At 46.1% G+C, this 19,065-nt stretch overlaps 1 protein-coding gene across 2 annotated transcripts; it reads right to left on the minus strand.

The window, feature by feature from the left end:
* Positions 1-14,681: 14,681 nt before the first annotated feature.
* Foxi1 (forkhead box I1) lies at positions 14,682-18,544 on the minus strand. 2 transcript variants are annotated; one of them, XM_028756536.1, is made up of 2 exons: positions 17,930-18,544; positions 14,682-16,422 (listed from the first exon to the last, which is right to left on the minus strand). In XM_028756536.1, exons 1-2 carry the CDS (start codon positions 18,483-18,485, stop codon positions 15,860-15,862), a joined length of 1,119 nt encoding a protein of 372 aa, XP_028612369.1. In that variant the 5' UTR covers positions 18,486-18,544; the 3' UTR covers positions 14,682-15,859. The 2 variants fall into 2 exon arrangements, with proteins under 2 accessions (XP_028612369.1, XP_028612370.1); XM_028756537.1 differs by having other exon boundaries at positions 15,860-16,137; positions 17,930-18,485.
* Between the last annotated feature and the right edge of the window lie 521 nt (positions 18,545-19,065).

Raw genomic sequence — 19,065 nt, forward strand, 5'->3', positions numbered from 1 at the left:
GGTCCTCTTTGACATGAGGTGACATCCGGATAACCCCATCATAAGTTTAAAATAAGGGAAGTAGGAAATGCATTTTAAGTACTTACACAACAGAGTGCCTATCTAAGCAGTCTGTATGGATGGGTTGTCATTCTCCTCTGTCCACAGCTGGTTGGGAGGTCCAGCCTACTGTACTGGCCAATGTCATGAAAGAGTGTAACACTGGAAGTCACTGTCCTAGAAACACAGCAAAATTCAGACTGTGAGATGCAGTTTCTATTGAGTGCATATTGCTCTTGTTCCATGTCTAAGTCTATAAGTTGTTGTTTGCATCACCATGCCAGAACAGTTTGTTTGTTTGTTTGTTCGTTCGTTCGTTCGTTTTAATGGTTTTTTGAGACAGGGTTTCTCTGTGTAGCCCTGGCTGTCCTGAAACTCACTCTGTAGACCAGGCTGCCCTTGAACTCAGAAATCCGCCTGCCTCTGCCTCCCAAGTGCTGGGATTAAAGGCGTGAGCCACCACTGCCCAACCAGGACGGTTCATTTATACTGGTTAATAAGTCATCTAGTACTCTGCAACCAACCCAAGCCAAGGTGTGTTCCTTCCTACTTGGAACTGCTAGAGACTGATTTTAAACTTATTTGACTTCATGGAAGTATAATCTACCTGAAGAATAATGGACCTCTGCTAAGTGTATATGCCCATGAACATTGACAGGTGGTCTCAAGTAAGCACAATTATTGAGATATAAAATATTCCTGTTATCTCAGAGAGTTCAGTGGAGTCCATTCCAAAACAGACCCCCACCCTAGCCTCAGACAATTGCAGATCTGCTTCTGTCCCCATGGACAGGTTTTGCTTATTCTAGAGTTGCACATAAATAAGACATGAGCATGGTGGTTTTAAAATGTTTCTGGTTCTCTTCACACAGAAACAAAAGTATCGCACAATTCTCATATCTTTTGTGAGACCTGCTTTATCGCTCAATGCACTGTGAATACCCCATTTGCCCTTCAAGAGAACATGGATTCTGTTTTGCTGACATGGTGCTCTATAAACGTCAGTTAGGTGTTGTTCAGGGTGATTGCATCTTTACTAATTATTTTCATCCATTTGTTCTATCTACTTTTGAGAGAAGGATATTAACACCTCCAGCCAAGGTTACAGGATCGCCTACTTTCTCTTCCCATTTTGTTAATTTTTACTCTTTGTATTCAAAGCTCTTCTATTTTTGACTGTGTATGAACTTAATGGATGTTTAATAATTATATGCCTACAGAATGTATATCTACCTGTCACATTTCATCACTTCAAAAGTTCTCATTTTGCTTTCATAATACATCTGGTCTTAAAGTCTTGTTTAACTGGGGTTTCTGTGGCCATTTCTAATTTATGATGGCAGCATTTGTTAACCATGCTCCAGCTCCTCAAAGCTTTTTTCTTATACTTGAGTCACTCTTTCCTTAACCACACCGAAAGGTTTTCATCATTTAATTACAGTATTTAGGCCATTCATAGCTAATGTAACCCTTTGACATGGGAAGGTTTACAGCTTATTATTTTATGGTATCCGTTTCTTTAAATTTTAGAGGGGTTATCTTCATAGTTTTTCTGTTCCTTTGAAAAGAATCACAAGAATGTTTCTTACCAGCCAGATTTCAGTTTGCCATCTAAGTATTTTTTATTTTAGCTCCATTTCTTCCTGTCACTCTCATGCTCACTCCCTGACTCCCTCTCACATTCATAGCCTCTACACATATAATTTATAAATATAACCCGTTAAATCCATTCAGTGCTGCTAGTACACACCTGGCTTCATGACTGACCACTTGGTAATGTACAACCAGTTAGGGGGCTTATTCCAAAGGAAGATATTTGTTCTTCTAACAGTCATTAGTTGCCTATAGCAATTTGTATGGGGTAAGAACCCAAGAGATTTCCTCCTTCTACATTAGCATGTCTATTGGCATTGGCATTGTTCACATCTTTTTTCAGGCAACCATATTGTTGCAGTATCATGGGTGTGACTTGCCTGCCATTTCTAGGAGTCATGATGGCATAGCATACTTCCTAACCCTGTAGCTCTTTGAATATTTCTGTCTCCTCTTCTTTGATGATTCCTGAGCCTTTAGGTGCAGACATTATATTATAGATGTATCTCTCCGGGATGGGAACCTCATGATCAGTTTGGTTGTGGTCTGTATCTTCAACCAGTTGTGGTTTTCTGTGATGGTATCCATCTGCTGCATAGAAACCCTCATTGATGAGGGCCGAGAGCTACACTTATGGAGGGCACAAGGTTATGTATTTCTAATGCAGCTAGAAATTGTGCTCATCTAGGAAAGCAGCAATAGCAGGTCCTTAAGAAAAGAACACAGGGTTTTCCCTTGAAATTTTGTTTAGGCTTCCTCTCACACTTAGTTGACTGAAACAGATAATTCTCTCTATGTAGACTGTTTATTCAGTGGCTAATTCAACTTGAGAAGTTGCCTGGCATTTGTTTTTCAGTGCATTTGACTATGGTAGGGTCTTATTTTTGTTTGTCTCAATACTTTGCTATTTTCCCCATCTGTTCCTAGGTGGCATCTGTTAGGAGTTACTCGGCCAGAGACAGAGGCACACAGTGATTTTGGAATTTATCTGCTCTACATGTATCTGTATTTTATTTCTTTTGTGTATTAGGTAGCATCTGTCTCACTAATATGTATGCCACAGCCTCCCCTTCCTCGACCCCACCATCTACCTACTCATGGATACTCAGATTAGTTCTAGTTTGGGAGCTGTGATGAATATAACTACTTGGAGATGGGATTATAAGCATATGCTTTTAAATATTACCCTCTGTACCTCGCATAGGCACTTGATGTCAGAAGTTCCGGAAGACAAGGACTACTACTCTCAAGTTATAGGTGACATTCCTAAGCTTAGTGGGGTTCTCACTTCTCAAGTCCCTGTCGTCCCAGTCATCCTAAGATCAAATTAGACAACCATCGCTTCACACTTTACAGGGAAGGGGCATGGGTGCACGCATTAGATGAACTATTTTAATGTAAGTTCATACAAGTATGTGGTCTTACACATACTTGTAGCCTAACATGTTCATCTCTCTCCTCGTCAGACTTTGTTTTAAAGTGAAAACTGTTGAGTCTCACCTTTCCACAATGTGTATACTATTATGAAACTTTTTTTTTTTCACTATAAATAGGCAAGTCTAGTTAAGGAATCACAAAACATTCCAGCATGAATAGGGGAGGGATACCTGAACGGTGCCCCTGGCTGGGGAGTTATTGACTGCTGATGGCTAGGGGAAGGGAGAATCACTTGGTCAGTCATGTGACCACTGGTGGTTCTTTCATGCTCCTGAGGGTAACCCCGAACCCATGTGGATGTAGGCAGTATTTGTTAGACTCAATGAGTTAGCTTTTATTTTAAGTAAGAGGATATTAAGTTGGGAGGGAGATGGGGGATAGTTAGGGAGGAGGTGGAATACGGGAGATATAGTCAAAATACACTGTGTGCATGTATGAAAACTCAAATAATTAATATTTTTGTTGTATTGAATTATTATGATTTTTATAATTTCTGTACTTTATAAAAGAATCAAAACACTCAAATTCTTAGTGTTTCTGCCAGGTTACTGTGTGACTCTGGAAAGTCCCTTGTCTTCTGTCTCTGGGCCTTAGCTTTTGTCTTTACAGAGTGAGTGAGGAAAAGATCTTCATGGTAACTCTCAGAAGTCAGATTCTATGAGGTGGGGAGACTCTGGCTTTGGGCCTCCAAGGAGAATTAAGAGCCAGAAAAACCTTTGACAGAGTGACCCTGCCACCTTAGCCTCGCCACCTTAGCCTCTTCTTGGCAAGACACGCAGCCTGTGCCAGTCTAATGTGCTCATTAGAACATGTGTGCAGGGTGCTTCAAGCCTGCCTTCTAGGGCTAGGGCCCGGAAGACCAGGCCTTCTCTGGGGCCTCTTGCTGGGGACAGTTTAGATAGTTTCACTGAGGTAAAAAGAAAGATTCCAGCAGATGAGAGGAGGACAGGCTTGCCAGAAGTGAGGACCAGAGCAACCTCAGTTACCACAGTGGACTACATCTCCCACAGCTGCTAGCCAATCTGATCCTCCCAGGATGCAATCACTCAGCTGCCCCCATCCCCCGGAAGGCCTGCAAAGGTGACCTGCTCTGGCTACACAGACAGTGACATCTACTTTGGAGAGGGCCACAGGAAGTGCTTTATCCTCAAGCAAATCTCAGAGCAGAGGAGTCGGCTCTATACTCCTCTCCAGTAACAGAGCTGCTTCAAACTCAGCCACTGGGACATTATGTCTACTTCATTCATTTTTTATGAGAGGGGAGGGCACATTCACATATTATCTGCACTATAATGTGTGTGTACACCTGTGTATTCTTCTGTGCGTGTGCATACATGTACATGTGTGAGCATGTGTGTGCATGTGTGTGTGTGTGTACTCTTGTGTGCGTGTGTGTGCATGTGCATGTGTGATTTTAAACAGTCTTGTGTATCCCAGACTAGCTGCAATTTGGTATGCAGTTGAGGCTTTTATGTAGCTTTCTATCTGCCTTATAGCTCACTTTTATTCGGACAACAATTCATCCTAGTTCTAAAATGAGTGTGGAAAGGAATCTTTATGTTATTACTTTTAAAAATAAGCCAGCTTTACTTATCTAGAGAAGGTAATTGTAAAAGAAAATTCAGTCAAACAAACTGCTATTCAATGAGCACTGAATACGATTTTCTGCAAAGGGCTTGGAGCCACTGCAAAGCAGGGAGATAAGCAAGCATTACGGGTGTGAGGATGCATTCTGAGAAATTTCCCTTCGGATGAAAAGAGGCCTGAGCAGAGGTTGAAAGGGAAAAGCTCCCTCGATTAACTGTCACTAAGCACCCTGTCCCAGCATCATCCAGGATCACCTCATGTGTGCCAGGACAGGCTCTCCCACGCTGGGGAATTCAGCTCTATCTTTTCAGTCCTCACAAGCACTGAGCGACTTTAGGAGGAGGATAAATGTCTTTCTATGGCCATTGTGAGAAATCCAAAGTTTGAAATCGAAAACCTTTTTCAAAAATGTAAGCTTTTGGGCTGAGCTGGCTCAGCAGGTGGGGTCGCTCATCACCAGCCCTGACAGTCTGAGTCCTACCCACAGCTCCCACCTAGGGACCAATTCCAGAAGTTGCCTTTGACCTTTGCAGGTTTGCTTTAGCTTGTGTGAGCCACACCCCCAATATATAAATGAGTATCATTAACACTTTTTAAATATAAGCTCTTTTTGTTATCCAGTACTCCCCAGGCGTGGCACAGTGGGACTTGAGATCTACTCAGGGTTTCATTGGCCTGAATTCCTCGTGTCTTTTTTTTTTTTTGAACCAGTGATGCCGTAACTGAGTTGTTCCCCACGCCATCGATATGTTAAAATTCCAATGAGACTGGGTTTTTGAGACCTTCAATTCTGTGTCTGTCTTCTGTATAGAGTTTCAGTCCATCTCCACCCCTGCAAGGTCTTCAGATCATAAGAATATGATCACAGGCACAAAACAGATGGGCATAGCTAACGGAGACCAGGTTCACCTTGTGCCGCCCTCCCCTCTCCTCTTCCATGAGGAAACCACACCCAGTAAGTGCCTGAATTTCATCCAGTAGTGACAGAGTTCTGAACTCTGGACATTGACTCAGCCCAGGGCTATCTCCACAGCAGCTGGAAAAAGTAACATGTGGCCCCTCTCATCTACAAATTAGTGGCATCTTTTCCCTGAGATCCAACACTGTTATCATTCCTTACAGCAGCTTCATTTACCTCCATTGTAACGTTGGACCATGGTTTACTTATCTGCTTCTCTATCATGAACATTACACTAATATAAACTGATTCAAATCGACCTGTCATCTTTGCATGACCACTTTCAAAGGGAATTCCCAGACAAAGAGAAATCCCAAATCAAACGAGATACAACAAGATGCTTTTATGTTCACTATGAAACTACTCTGTAGAAAGGTCAACACTTTGCTCTTCGTCCAAAAGTGGAGGAGGCAGGAACCCATTTTATGCCAGCCTTGACAGCCCTGGGCCTTGTTAATACGCAGGTAGAAGAACATGTGTTCTTTTGCATATTTTTAAATCAATATTGAGACTGAACATCTCTTTATATGTTCATTATCTATTTGACTATTTTCCTTGGTGAAAATAGATTTACCTATTTTCTGCTGGCAAAAAAAGGAAAAAAACTTAATAATTTACTAATTGACCAGAGACTGCTCAATCACAATGCTGTGAAGTTTTGAGTTGTACATTGTATTATTGTCTTTTCCTATTGCTTTCTCTTCTACTCTGCAGATGGAGGTGTTACCGCAAGGTAGTGCCTCCTTTGTAGGCCGTGCACTGGGACAGTTCTTTGAGAGTTCCTCTTCAGATGTCAGACAAAGAAAGGGCTTCTACCCAAGCAAGGTGCTAAGTACTTGGTTGTCTCTAGAAGACAGAGATGTGACAATAGGAGAGCTTTCAAGTCACCAGTGTGGCTAAAGTTCACCACTTCTTGTGAAGCATTTGTAAGGCTTCGTGATACATACCAACCTATGTGTGCACACATGCACTCTTAGCAAGATTTGAGGCCTCCATGGCCCTGCCCTGCTTGCTGCTCTGTTGCCTTCTCATTTTATTCCACTGCTGTTCTCAGTGCTTGCCTCTCTCCCTCTCCCTCCCCCTCTCTCCCTCCCCCTCTCTCCCTCCCCGACTCTCCCTCCCCCTCTCTCTCCCTACCTCTCTCTACTTCTCCCCTTCCCTCTTTCCCTCTCTCCCTCTCCTCTCTCCCTCTCCTCTCTCTCTCCTCTCTCCCTCCCCATCTCTCCCTCTCTCATTCTGTCACTTCCCCTCCCTCTCTCCCTCCCCCTCCCCTCTCTCTCCCTCCCTCTCTCTCCCTCTCCCCTTTTCTCTCTCTCTCTCCCCTTTTCTCTCTCTCTCTTTCCCTCCACTCTCTCCCTCCCCATCTTTCCTTCTCCTCTTCCCCCTCTCTCCCTGTTCCCTCTCTTCCCCTCCCTCTCTCCCTTTTCCCCCTCTCCCTCTCTCCCTTTCTTTCTCTCTCTCTCTTCCTCTTCCCATTTCCCCCTCTCTCCCCCTTCTCTTCTCCTTCCCTCTCCTCCTTCTCCTCCCCTCCCTGCCTCTCCCCTCCAGGCCTTTACACACAGTCCACCTCCACCTATGACATCCACTCTTTTTCCTTTTCCAAGGAAGCAACTCTCCTGGCTCAGGTGACTCTGGGAACCCTTCTCTAACCCCCTCACCTGAGATCACACCCTCTTTCAGGCTAGTCCATCACAGCACGTGCTCAGACCAAGCACTCTTTGTTCTGTATTTCTCTACCAGACCTTATGTTCCTCAAAGGTCTGACTGGAATTTGCAGCTATTATATTTTTAACCTCCAGTACAGTGCTGGGCACACCAGGACTGACTAATAGACATTTGGTGCATTCGTGAATGCATGAAGGAATGAATGTCTGAAAAGCCAGAGACAGTGTTCTCCAAACTGTGGCTGAATATGCTAGCTGGTCACTTGTAAGGAGGAAAAGCATGTACCGTGGGCGAGCATGGAGCCATCAGGACAGATTGCTGGATGATTTAAAGGGTCTGAGCTTGGGCCAGGTATCAGGAGGACAGTTTTAAAAAAGGATGATCTTCGGATTAGATACTGTGAGAAAGAAGGAGTGGTCCTAGGACTAGCAATCTCTGTAGTTCTTATCCATAAGGATAGAAGACTAGGCTGAGGCTCAATCTGCACCTGGTAACGAAGTATGTCTTTTTGCTTACCCAAGACAGGGGGTGCATGACAACATTACAGGACGAACAGTGTTTATGATTCTGTCTTGATCCATGATGATAAAAAATTTTGAGAGTATACTGATGTTCTTAGAAATGGTTTCACCTTCAACAGGAGAACACAAGGCCCAGCTTGAAGGGGTGAGTAGCCCCCCAAATTTCTTAACAGATGCACATCAGCTCAGTCATCGGCAGTGCCTCTGTTTTCCTCTTCTCTTTGCTCCGTGTTTCCTTTTGTATAGGAGGTGTGTGGAAACGAGGAGACACAAGACACATAGAAAATCAGTGTGTTGTATGCCTGAGTGCATGCCAGGTACAACCAGGCAATAAGATTCTGGTTTTGTTTTATTTACTCTGTGGGGTTCAATTTCCTTGGCCTTAAAAGTGATGGCCTTAGAACCAGGTTCCTAGGAGAACGCTTTGTTCTCATGCCGGAGCACACGTCTTCACTCTGTTAAAAATCAGTGGCTTCCAGCACCTGCGGGCAAGTATAAGCCTGTGCCTGCCCAAGTGCATGTATGCCATGTGCTGTGGATGTTTCTGGCACTTTAAAATTCCACTGTGGACATAGCTCCCACATACTATCCATTCCAAGTGTCATCTCGAAGTTCGGGGGTTGGGAAGCATGAGGTTGGAGGTGGGAAGCCTAGAGGGACGTTTTGATTCGTGTTCTCCAAAAAGCTGAATTAAGAAAGGCATGTGGGGTGGAATAGTAGAGGAGAGCCCACATTCTTTCGGTAACTTGTGTGTTTTCTAGATGTTGGACAATTGTACCTTGGTTGTTAAAATATATTTAAAAGCATAAAATCGAATAAGTGAGACAGCAACGCTATATTGATTTGTAGAAGACTAATAATTTAAGAGGATTTCTCTTAGGAAGGCAGTTCTGGGTTTTTCATGTATAGTCTGTCACTTGATTCTCCTAGAAATGCTGAAACCGGCCCTTTGATCATCTCCACGTAGTAGATGCTCATGGAAGCTCAGAGAATTGGGGTCACTGGCCCAGCATCCTCAGCAAACATAAGGCCCAGGGAGGTTGGTTTGGATTCTAACTCAGACTCGATCCCAGCCCTGTGTTCTTATTCCTTAGCTTGCTTTATGGTCACTTCTCCCTGGTGCTGGCATGTTTGTAATGGTGACTGTTAACCTTCTGTCTTTGTACTAAAACTGAATCTACCCCATTACAACATAAAGTTACTCAAGCATGCATGGGCCTCGGGTCAGGGCTATGTTCAGCTCTTTTCTTGAACCCTAGACTCAGGTAAATGCAATCATTTCTGGACAGAAAAAAATCACTCAACCATTGCGGGCGAGAGACAGGCATGGTAGGGGTTGAATTTGGCGGAGGAGAATCTAGAGAGCGGACTCTCACCCACAGTGGAGCAGCCTGCAAGGCTGATGACTGGGGACAGTGGGGTCTCAGGAACTGCTCCTGGGGATAAAGAGATAAACAAGGTTAATAACTAGTCTCAAATTATGTCCATTCATTTGTATACCCTGTCTTTAATTCACCCATTCTATATTAAGCAAGCACATTCCCTCCAACCAGGGGCTGTGATGATTTCCCTGAAAAGCATCAACATGACGTTCTTGCCTTTAGAGTTCACAGCCTATAAACTCTAGACAAGTGGAGAAAGAACTGCTATACATGGGTCAAGGTCTAATGTTATATGATTTCCCAGAGCATGTATCATCTTGTATCACCCAACAGTGGGAATAGGCTAGTAGATATACATTGTCAGACAGCTCCCACCATGAGAGTGTCCACACAAAGCACAATGGCTACAACATCACTAGGCAAAAGCATCTTTCATTGTCATATATGCAGTCCACCCTTGGCTGGTCCACCAGTGTGACATATGACCTTAGCTTCTTAGATGAGAAATGAACGCCCAGAAAACAAGAGAGGGGATTGAGGAGAAAGAAAGGAGAGCCTGATTTGGCAACAGTAGGAGACTGACTCCAGTAGTGGGGTTTGTTTTTCTTCCCTGAGGGGGAAGTTTGGGGACAGAGCCAAACTTAATTTATGTCACTAAATTAGAGGAAACACAAGCTGGGTCCTAATTGCTGATTTCTAAGTTTGTGGGAGTTATTCTAGGTTAAATATACCCATTATTTTTTTAAAAAATTTTAAATTAAAAACAGAAGAGTAAACTTCTACAAACATAAATAATAATTTTCAAACCTCAATCACCCCTCAGTAATTTCACTGCAATTTTTCAATTAGTGATGTTCTGGATGCTATCTGCATCTGTCCTATCCGCACAGGAGAGATCACATTTAATGTGCTACTGTGAATCTCTTCCCAGCTCTGTCTTCAGAGACAGCATGTGGGAAGCTTGAGATCAGTCTCTCTTTTCCTCTGCAGAGAACTAGTGAGACATCTTCCCCCACTCGATCACACAATTGAGTTCAGTGTACACCCATAAACACATAGCAATTGTAAATGGGATTCCAACTTTCAGTGGTTCTCCTACCGTGAGCAAACCAGTGGTGTTACTCTCAGATGAAATAAGATATTATCAGTATTCCAGCAGCCCTCTCACAGCCTTTTCAGGTCCATAGCTCTCACACAAACATGCAGTCAAACTGAGATCTGCCTGCCTCTGCCTCCCAAGTGCTGAGCTTAAAGGCACAGGTCACCACTGCCTGGCCTTGTTGGGATCTTTAAAGAGGACTGGCTTCTCCCAGTCTCCATTTCCATAACTATTCACCTACATTTTGATATTAACATCTGAGCACGTATTCCCCAACTATCCCATTTTAAATATTTCACATTTACACTCAAAATATAGCATTCTTGGGCAAATATTTAAAATCGTCTTTTCAAGTAGATGCCTGCTTACATTGATTCTCCAAGACAGGCAGCGGTTTGACTCGGGTTACATCTGAATCCTGGAGCAAGGATGGAGCTGGAGCTTTGACCTCCCTGCAGACAAGCAAGGACCTAAAGGAGCTGGAGCCAAAAAGGTTCTGTGTCCGTTACATTTCTCACCACTGTGAACAAATAGCTGATGGAAGCAACCAAAGGGATGGAGGATTTACTTTGGTTTCAGAGCGTCAGTCAATGATGGCTGCTGGGAGGATGCTTAAAAGGAGCATCTCGAATCCTGGCAGGCAGGAGAAAGAGAAAAGGCACAGCTAAGAAGAAGCCAGGGCAAGATATATTCTCAGAGACATACCCTTAGTCACCTACTTTCTCCAAAGGCACAGCTTCCTACTCTATCATCTCCCAATAATCCCATCAGATTAGGAATCCACCAAAGAATCAACAAATTCAGGAGGTCAGAGCCCTCAGGACCTGATTGTCTCTAGAACACCCCTTGTAGGCATGGCAGAGAGGTGTGCGATACTTAATCTCATTGGAATTTCTTAATCGAAGTTGACCATCAAAACTGGCCATCATAAGACCTAAGGAGTGCAAAGAAATGGTCCTCTTGGGCCTCTGAGAGTCAAGGAGCAGGAAAGGAGAGAGTGGAGGCAGGGCTGCTCCCACTGATCAGGAAGATGTAGAAGTGGTGGTCCCCTGAGCTGGAATGAAAGCTTTCTTAGGCCATTGCTCTACATATGACTGTGTCAGGGAACATGAGGAAGACACTGTCTATTGAGTTGTTAAGAAAAGAGTGGCTCTGCTCCTGCCGAGTACACATTCTCCCTGTCCTCTGCCCCAGGGTGCTGCCCTGGTATTTTGGGGAAGAACGTGGACACTGAGTTGGGCTCACCTCTCTTTGAGGTCTGCCTTTTCTGCATAGCAGCTATGCGAACTTGGAATTCACTTCTGTGGGACCTAGTTTACCTCTGAACCCAATGGAAACAATGATTTTCCAGACTCATGGGTGACTGTGGTTGTTAACTAGTCTCTAGGAAGCACTCAGTTCACAGGAACTGATGACTGATACCGGTACCTCTGCTGTGGCATCTGCCTGGACTAGAAAGGTACACACTTGAATCACTTTTGTGACAGGTGCCATGCCAAGGTTCTCTCCTTCCAGGGAGAAAGAGAAGGAAAGAGGAGGGAATAAAATCTGTGTAGGGCAAGGGTCTGAGCTAGGCCCCACATGAGGATAAGGCTTAGACCTCCAGTGGTATTTTGGCCAACATATCCTTCCTGATCCAGATGCTGTTGCCATGTCTCCTTAGTGAGAAACTTCCTTCGGGATTGTTCTCGTTGCGCCCCCAATGCCTATTTCCAAGAAAGCATGCAAGCCCTAGGTCTAGATTATATAGAACACTGAGATGCTGATGGACTTTCTAAACGATTTTTTGTCACCGTGTGTTCACGGCCACATGGAGACAGTAACAGCACCAGCTGTCCATGGATACTGTAGCTGAATGTGCTAGCCACAAGCCAGCATGGTCCCAGTGCCTTTTGCACAGCTCAGACTCCCATGCACGTTGCTGATTCCTCCGTCAACCAGTTTCTCTCTCCTTATGCCTCACCGCAGCTTCTCCAGTCTTGCATCCAGATCTATCCCTTCTGCCAGGGATGCCAATGCTAGCTTCACCGAGTTTGAAGACTGCACCAAACTTCCATCTGCTTGGCCTTGACTTTACAGCAAGCAAGATTTGTGGAGAGACATGTATTATATGATCTGCTGACCTCATATTGATTCCTTTTGATTATAATGTAGCCCTAATGTGTCTGCACAAAGGCTGAGTCTGAGCTAAGGAAACCCATTCCTCTCCTGTCATTGGAAATGGGCCTAGTGTAGAGGCCAGCCAACCATTGCATAGGCTGGAGCCATGAATAAACATAGCAAGTCCCTTGGGCTCTTTCGCTGGAGGGTGTTCTAGCAATGGTGAGCTGAACTGATTGTCTAATCACTAAACATGAAGATATGCTTTATGACCTGGGGCTGGTGGGGGGAGGGGAATCAACTTTATCAACCTTATATTTCACCACCCACCAGAAAGTGACTGGGATAACTTAATATTTTATGGGTAGCATTTGTGACTTTTGCCCCCTTGCAAATATACCCATTAAAATAAGTGAGATTATTGTATATGTTTATAACATGCTGTTTGATCTATGGTATGTAGTCTGCTTTGAGGCATTGTTCCCCCAAACTTCCATGTTGAAAATGCAGCCCCTTTAATTTAGGGTTTGTGGAGAGGCTGCAGGTAAGTGGTATAAGGGTGAATTTATAAGTCACTGGTGTGTCTCACGCCTGTATGCAGACTTCCTGGTCTCTCCAATAATAGGAAAGCCTCCATTTTAGATTCTTATTGATGGCAAGCTATGTTTTCAGTGCAGAGCCAAAGCATAGGAGGCTGAGGAGTCAAGTACTTTCATACACACCTTCCCTTCTTCCATCCCTTGTGCTATCTTCCCTCCTTCCAGATTTCAGCATCTGCTAAGGCTGAACAATAAGATCTTCTCGGCTTCCCTCCTTCTAATGCTTCCAACACAACTCCTTTTCCTGTGACATCCCAGCTACTTCTCAGAGCTCCCCCAACACAGACTTAAGGCAAGAGCGGGAAAGGACTCCATATGGTAGGAACCCTCAGACTTCCTCTCCACTGCTGCCACCCATAAAATTCTGATGGAGAATCGAGTTGTGGCCTTTGGTTTTAAATTGCTGGCTTTCTTCTGGGATGGCTTGACTCATTTTGGGCCCCTTCTCATTCCTGGACTTGCCCAGTCCCCTTACTCATTATACCCCTGTCTGGGAAAGAAGTTGAGGATGAAGAACAGGCAGTGAGGTGGGGCTCTGGGATCTGGGCAAATTTGCTGAGAGTGACATGTGACATGCCAAAAATTCCCGTCTAGGTTTCAGAGATCTATATTTTAACTCTGGCTCTGATTGCCATGGACATGGAGTCCCTTGACCTCCCTGCAGCAGGCAACAGTGGGTAGACTACTCTGACTTTCCTTGTCTCACATGCTCCCCAACCCACACCAGCCACTACTACACACGAGACTCGCTACAGAAGCATGGGCCTTCCATCACTTCTGATTTCCATGACTGTACTCTCTTGCACCAAATATTGACCTCTCTGTTAATAGCTGTGAAAGGGAGCTTCTATCAATGCTTTCACACAGCCATGGGATCTGTGGCCCACACAGAAGCAGAATGTCTCATGGACTCGGTGTTCTCACCCATAATGTGGAAATCAAGGGACGATTATATAGGTAAAACACAGAAAGTTTGTCAAATCCAAATGACAGAGCCTGGCATCCAGGAAACCTGGGGTAGATGGGCTTCTCACTGTAGTAGTATTGTGGGTCACCATCTCCCTTCTGTCACTTCAGAGAAAGAGTTCACCCAGCTGCCCCTCAGCTTGACCCCTCTCCCTTCTCCACCAGAAAAGAAACCCCCAAGTAGAAGACCTCCTGCTTAAATGCACACACATGTCAGTATGCACAGTGTGACCAACTCCAGGGTGTCACTAGTGCAAACAGACCTGCTGCTAATAGCATTGGCCATGGCTGAGGCTATACCATAGTGTGCCGAGTATGAAACTCAGAGAGCCCAAGCGTGCTTCAGGCATGCCACGACACCTTTCTGACCCTGTTTTCTCATTGTCTAACTGGATTAGTGGCAGCCCTTCACAGGGGAGTTGTATGTTCACACCACAATCATGGGGTTTGCATAAGCTGTGAACCTTGGATATGCTGTGCCCATATTGCATGCGACACAGGTAGGTTCCTTCCGTGTACGTAACTACCCCATATTTCATAGCCTTGACTTTACACTGGGGGGCCTTTGTCTAGCTCCTCAATGGTGTAGGCAGGGGACAGTCTTGATACCCATTCTTCTCTGCTTCCTGTCCCAAGCACCTTCAGCCTTAAGCTTCAACCAGGCCACCAAGACACAAGGACAACTCGCAAGGAAGGGCCACACACTTCTAAACAGCTTTCTTTCTTTCTTTCTTTCTTTCTTTTCTTTTCTTTTTTAATTAAAAAGAAAATAAGGAAACCGAACAACACTTCTCAGGGTGTGCTTCGAGAAGACCTCACAGCCATATAAGGTAACTCACAAAAGGAGGAAAGAGCAGTGCCAGAAGCTGGGCTCACAGCCGCTCTGCCCTCAGAGGGCAGGCAAAGGATCCCTCCCACCCGGCCATTGTTCTCTCAGACAAGTATCCACCTCTCCAGGGCTATAAAAATAAGGACATGCTTATTCTGCTTACTTGCCCTCGCTTCTCTTGGAAGCCTGAGTCACATCTTACTCACTGGTCCATGACACATACACACAGGAAGCTGGTGTTTACGAGATTTTGTGGGTGGGCAGTGCTGGGGTAGGGGTTCAGGGGTACATACCACTTTTCTCACTGACCTCTGGCTCTGCTCAAATTGTGTGGAAGGTTAGTGAAGTGATACCCTGGATTGCACCTACTAGAGGTACTGTGTCCTACAGGGGTACTTGGGCTGGGCATCCTGCTGTTAGCTTCCCCCACTGAGTGGTAGGTAAAGGAATGTCTGTAGGTAAAGCTGGGGCAAGAAGGAAAAGGACAGGTGGGAACATGTCATGGCCAAATTAGTGCTGAATTCTGAGGAGGTCACTAGAAGCCAGTGGGACGTGTGCACGTATTTGCCATAACCAGCTTTTTATGCGACACACATCCAGTTTGTCCATCCCTGCTCCCTTTTACCAGACTACGGGGGTCACCCAGCCTGTTTCAAGGTCTTTCTCTGTCATTTTCATGACCCTGGAAAAGCTGACAACTTTCCTGGGCCTTTGTTTTATGATCTGTCAACTGGAGAGGTTCATATGAACCTCAAAGGAGGAGGGTACATAGTGTGACCATGTCACTAAAAAGCCCAAGACAGGAACCAGCACATAGTTAAGTACTCAACAAATGGCCACATTATTAATGGCAAGTCGATCCTGGCTCGCCCACTGTAGCTATCAAATCTGTGTAGGTTCACATGTGATAGAGAGCCAGAAGGCTTAAACGGTGTTTGGAAAGAACACAGATTCTTCCAAGCTTCCTGTGGTGCTATCTGGGAAGTTCAAATGTTTCAGATCTTGGGGTAGTAAAGGATCTGGTCTGAAGGACCACCATTGCTTTTCCCCCAGACAACTCTGTGGACGAGAAGCTGTTCTATCTCTAGACTTCAGTGCCTTCCCTGGGGAAGAGGACACTGTTGGTGTTAATGCTATTGTAGAAATGTGGACTGAACTGGTTGAAGACAGAGCCTCCATAGCCCAGAGCATTGGTGGGTACTGGGTTGGCCCATTCACCCCCATTCCCATGGCTACTGAGGTTGGTAAGGGGGGTGTAGGAGTTGAAATTCAGTGAGTTCTGCGTCATCTTGTCAATAGGCTCCGGGCTCAGTCCAGGCGTGGCTACTGAGCGGCTAATGGGATTTGTCCCACTCACATAGGCTGTCATAGTAGAAAGGAAGTTGTTGAGACATGGGGTGCCCGAGGGGGCAGGGGAAGACCGCTTCTCTGGGGAGCTGGTGGTAGTGTCCGGTGAGGCAGTGTCTAAGACCTCCTGAGGCTCTGTGGGCTTGGGGCTGCTGGCCAGGAGACTGTTCTCCGTTTTCTCTGAAGCCAAGGAGCCGGTGCTGGAGGATGCATCTGATTTTCTCTTCCTCTTCCTGCGGAAGTTTCCGTTGTCAAACATCTTCTCACAGTTGGGGTCCAGAGTCCAGTAATTCCCCTTGCCTGGGACAGAAGTGGGAGAAGTTAGGAATACAGAGATGGACACAAGGCTTCAGTCCATCTGGCTGCAACACAGTAAATGAAAACCATGGGCAGCAATGCAAAGAAAAGAACAAAGCCTGGGACGGAAGTGGAGACATCCCACAAACATCAGCCCATCCCCCATCTCTCTCTAAGTACCCCCTATACACACACATGCACACATACACACACACACACACAAACACACACACACAAACACACACACACACACACACACACACACACGAAGCTCTGGGGAGTTCATGGAAATGAAGTATAAGGCCTGAAGGAGTTTAAAGGATTGTTACCTTTAAGTATAGAGTTCTGGGGTGCAGGGACCAGGATGGGATGGGGTATTGGTCAGTGCTTCTATTACTAAGGTCTAGGAAACCCCAGAAAACAGTTCCCCAAGTCCTGTAGATGGATGAGCTCTGGCTTTGCTCCTCAGTGACTAAGGACTTTGGATAAATCTGTTTCCTGGTCTGAAAAAAAAAAAAACCCTTGCTTCCCCAGGCTCACTGAGGAAATGTAAGACAGACACTATATGTGCCCAAGAGCCGTACATCTGAGGTGCCACCAGAATGGAAGGAAGTTCCAACTCTTCCCTGCTACTCTGAGCTGGAAAGGGGGAGAAGACTTTTACAGGGCACTCTCCCTTCTGAGGGCCAAACAGATCTGACCAGAGCTGACTTCAAAATGGGCAGAGGAAGGGCTCCAACCCTGGCTTCCCATGTGAGAACAAAACTGTTCTTCGGGTTTGGACACTGGATGCTGGAATGCCTCACATTTCCTCTCTGCAAGTGTCTGTGGCTTACCACTTGAAAGGAATATTCCAGTCCTAGTGTAAGGGTTGCATTTAAGTTGAACACTATCACTGCCATTCTGGTCTATGCCACTTCTGCTTTACCCCTGAATGCTATTTTTCTCATCTGTGCAATGGGTTAACTAAGACACACCCTGCAGGGAGCTGCCAGCATCAAAGGAGGTTCTGAATGGATGGAAGGCCAGAGCCATGTCATGGGGCCATCAATGGTGTCCAACCAAGGCCAGGTCCTCTCCGCTACAGGTGTGACTCCGACACACTCTGGTTTGACTTAGTCTTGTCCTACCAAGGACTTCTCATGTGACTCCTCATGTGAGGTACATGTGAATCACGACTGCAGGATACTGAGCTTTGTTCACACCAAAGACTGCAGAAATTACTTAATTATAGAATAGACATTCTTTCCCTCCCTGTTATTTTTCAGAGGAGGAAACTGAGGCACAGCAAATGCAAACTCCCTGAGACACGAAAGTCTGTCTCTGTTCCCAGGGTTCAGATTCTCCTCTACTGTGGGTTCCTTTTCTTTCAGCCCTGTCTCCTAGCGGCTCCCAGTTTTGTGGATAGAGTAGCAGCTGCAGTCAGAGCTTTCTAGAATGGAGTTCGGAGCAGAAATGAAAGAGCCCTCAGAGGTCCCTTCTGTTCCGTACGCACTTCTGTCTACCTTACCTGGGTCGTCCTCATCTCGGGGCACCTTCTTGAAGCAGTCGTTGAGTGACAGGTTGTGGCGAATGGAGTTCTGCCAGCCAGCCTTGCTCTTGTTGTAAAAGGGGAAGTTGTCGGCCACATACTGGTAGATCTGGCTCAGTGTGAGGCGCTGGTCGGGCGCACCGTGGATTGCCATGGCAATGAGGGCTGAGTAGGAATATGGTGGACGGACCAGCTTCATGAGCTCCTCCTGAGAGGGGATGGGTAGCCAGCCCAGGTCGCTGGGCAGTAGCTGCCTCTGCATGCCATAGGCCTGGGGTAGGAAGGGGCTGGCGTTAGTACCAGGCAGATAGGGTGGTGGGGTCATGGCTGGCCCATTGAGCCAGAGGTAAGGGTTGGGGGTGGCCCCGTACTCGCCACCACCTTCGAAGGATGTGGGGCGCTGAGGACTGGGCATGCCCTGAGGGTGGAAGAAGTTCTCATAGTAAAGGTTCATCTCGGGGGGCTCCTGGCCGATGCTGGGGAACTGGGGGCTGCATCGAGGTGGCGAGGGCGCCGGGAGATCGAAGGAGCTCATGCTGGAGCTGGGTTCGGGTAGCCACCGGCTGCACCTGTGCTCTCTGGAGCTGCCCCTGACAGGTGTTCAGCAGGCCCTGGCCTCCTGTGACTTATACCCCGAGGGCTTGGCTGGGTGGCCCCACCCAGGGGCGGCCACCTGCCAGCAGGTCCGGGCCAGGGCCCGCCTCCCTCTTACCTGAGCTGGCTGTGGCCTTGGTTCCCATTAATGATATGCTAAAGGAGACTTATTGGAACCGGTACCCGAAGTGACAAGAGCTCCCTTCGTTCCTTCTCGTTTCCTTCCCATTTCCTTTCCCACCATCCTGGCGTACCTTTCTCTTTCTCTTGCATTTTCCTTCACTCCTCATGGTCCTTCTCTTCCTCCCTCCTTCCCATCTTCCCCACAGCTTATCCTGTATTGCTTCCTTTGTTTCTCACATTTTCTTTGTCTTCTCTTTACTTGGTTCATTCTGTCTCTCATTCTTGTTTCTTGCTCCTGATCCTCATTTCTCCTTCCACCCTGACCCTCTTTCTCTGATGAATACCCCCACTCACCCACCTCACACATCCCACCCCACCCACCCCACCTGCCCTGTATA

This window comes from Grammomys surdaster, unplaced genomic scaffold (assembly GCF_004785775.1).
Source record: "Grammomys surdaster isolate TR1022 unplaced genomic scaffold, NIH_TR_1.0 126121, whole genome shotgun sequence".
In the NCBI taxonomy this organism is placed as follows: domain Eukaryota; kingdom Metazoa; phylum Chordata; class Mammalia; order Rodentia; family Muridae; genus Grammomys; species Grammomys surdaster.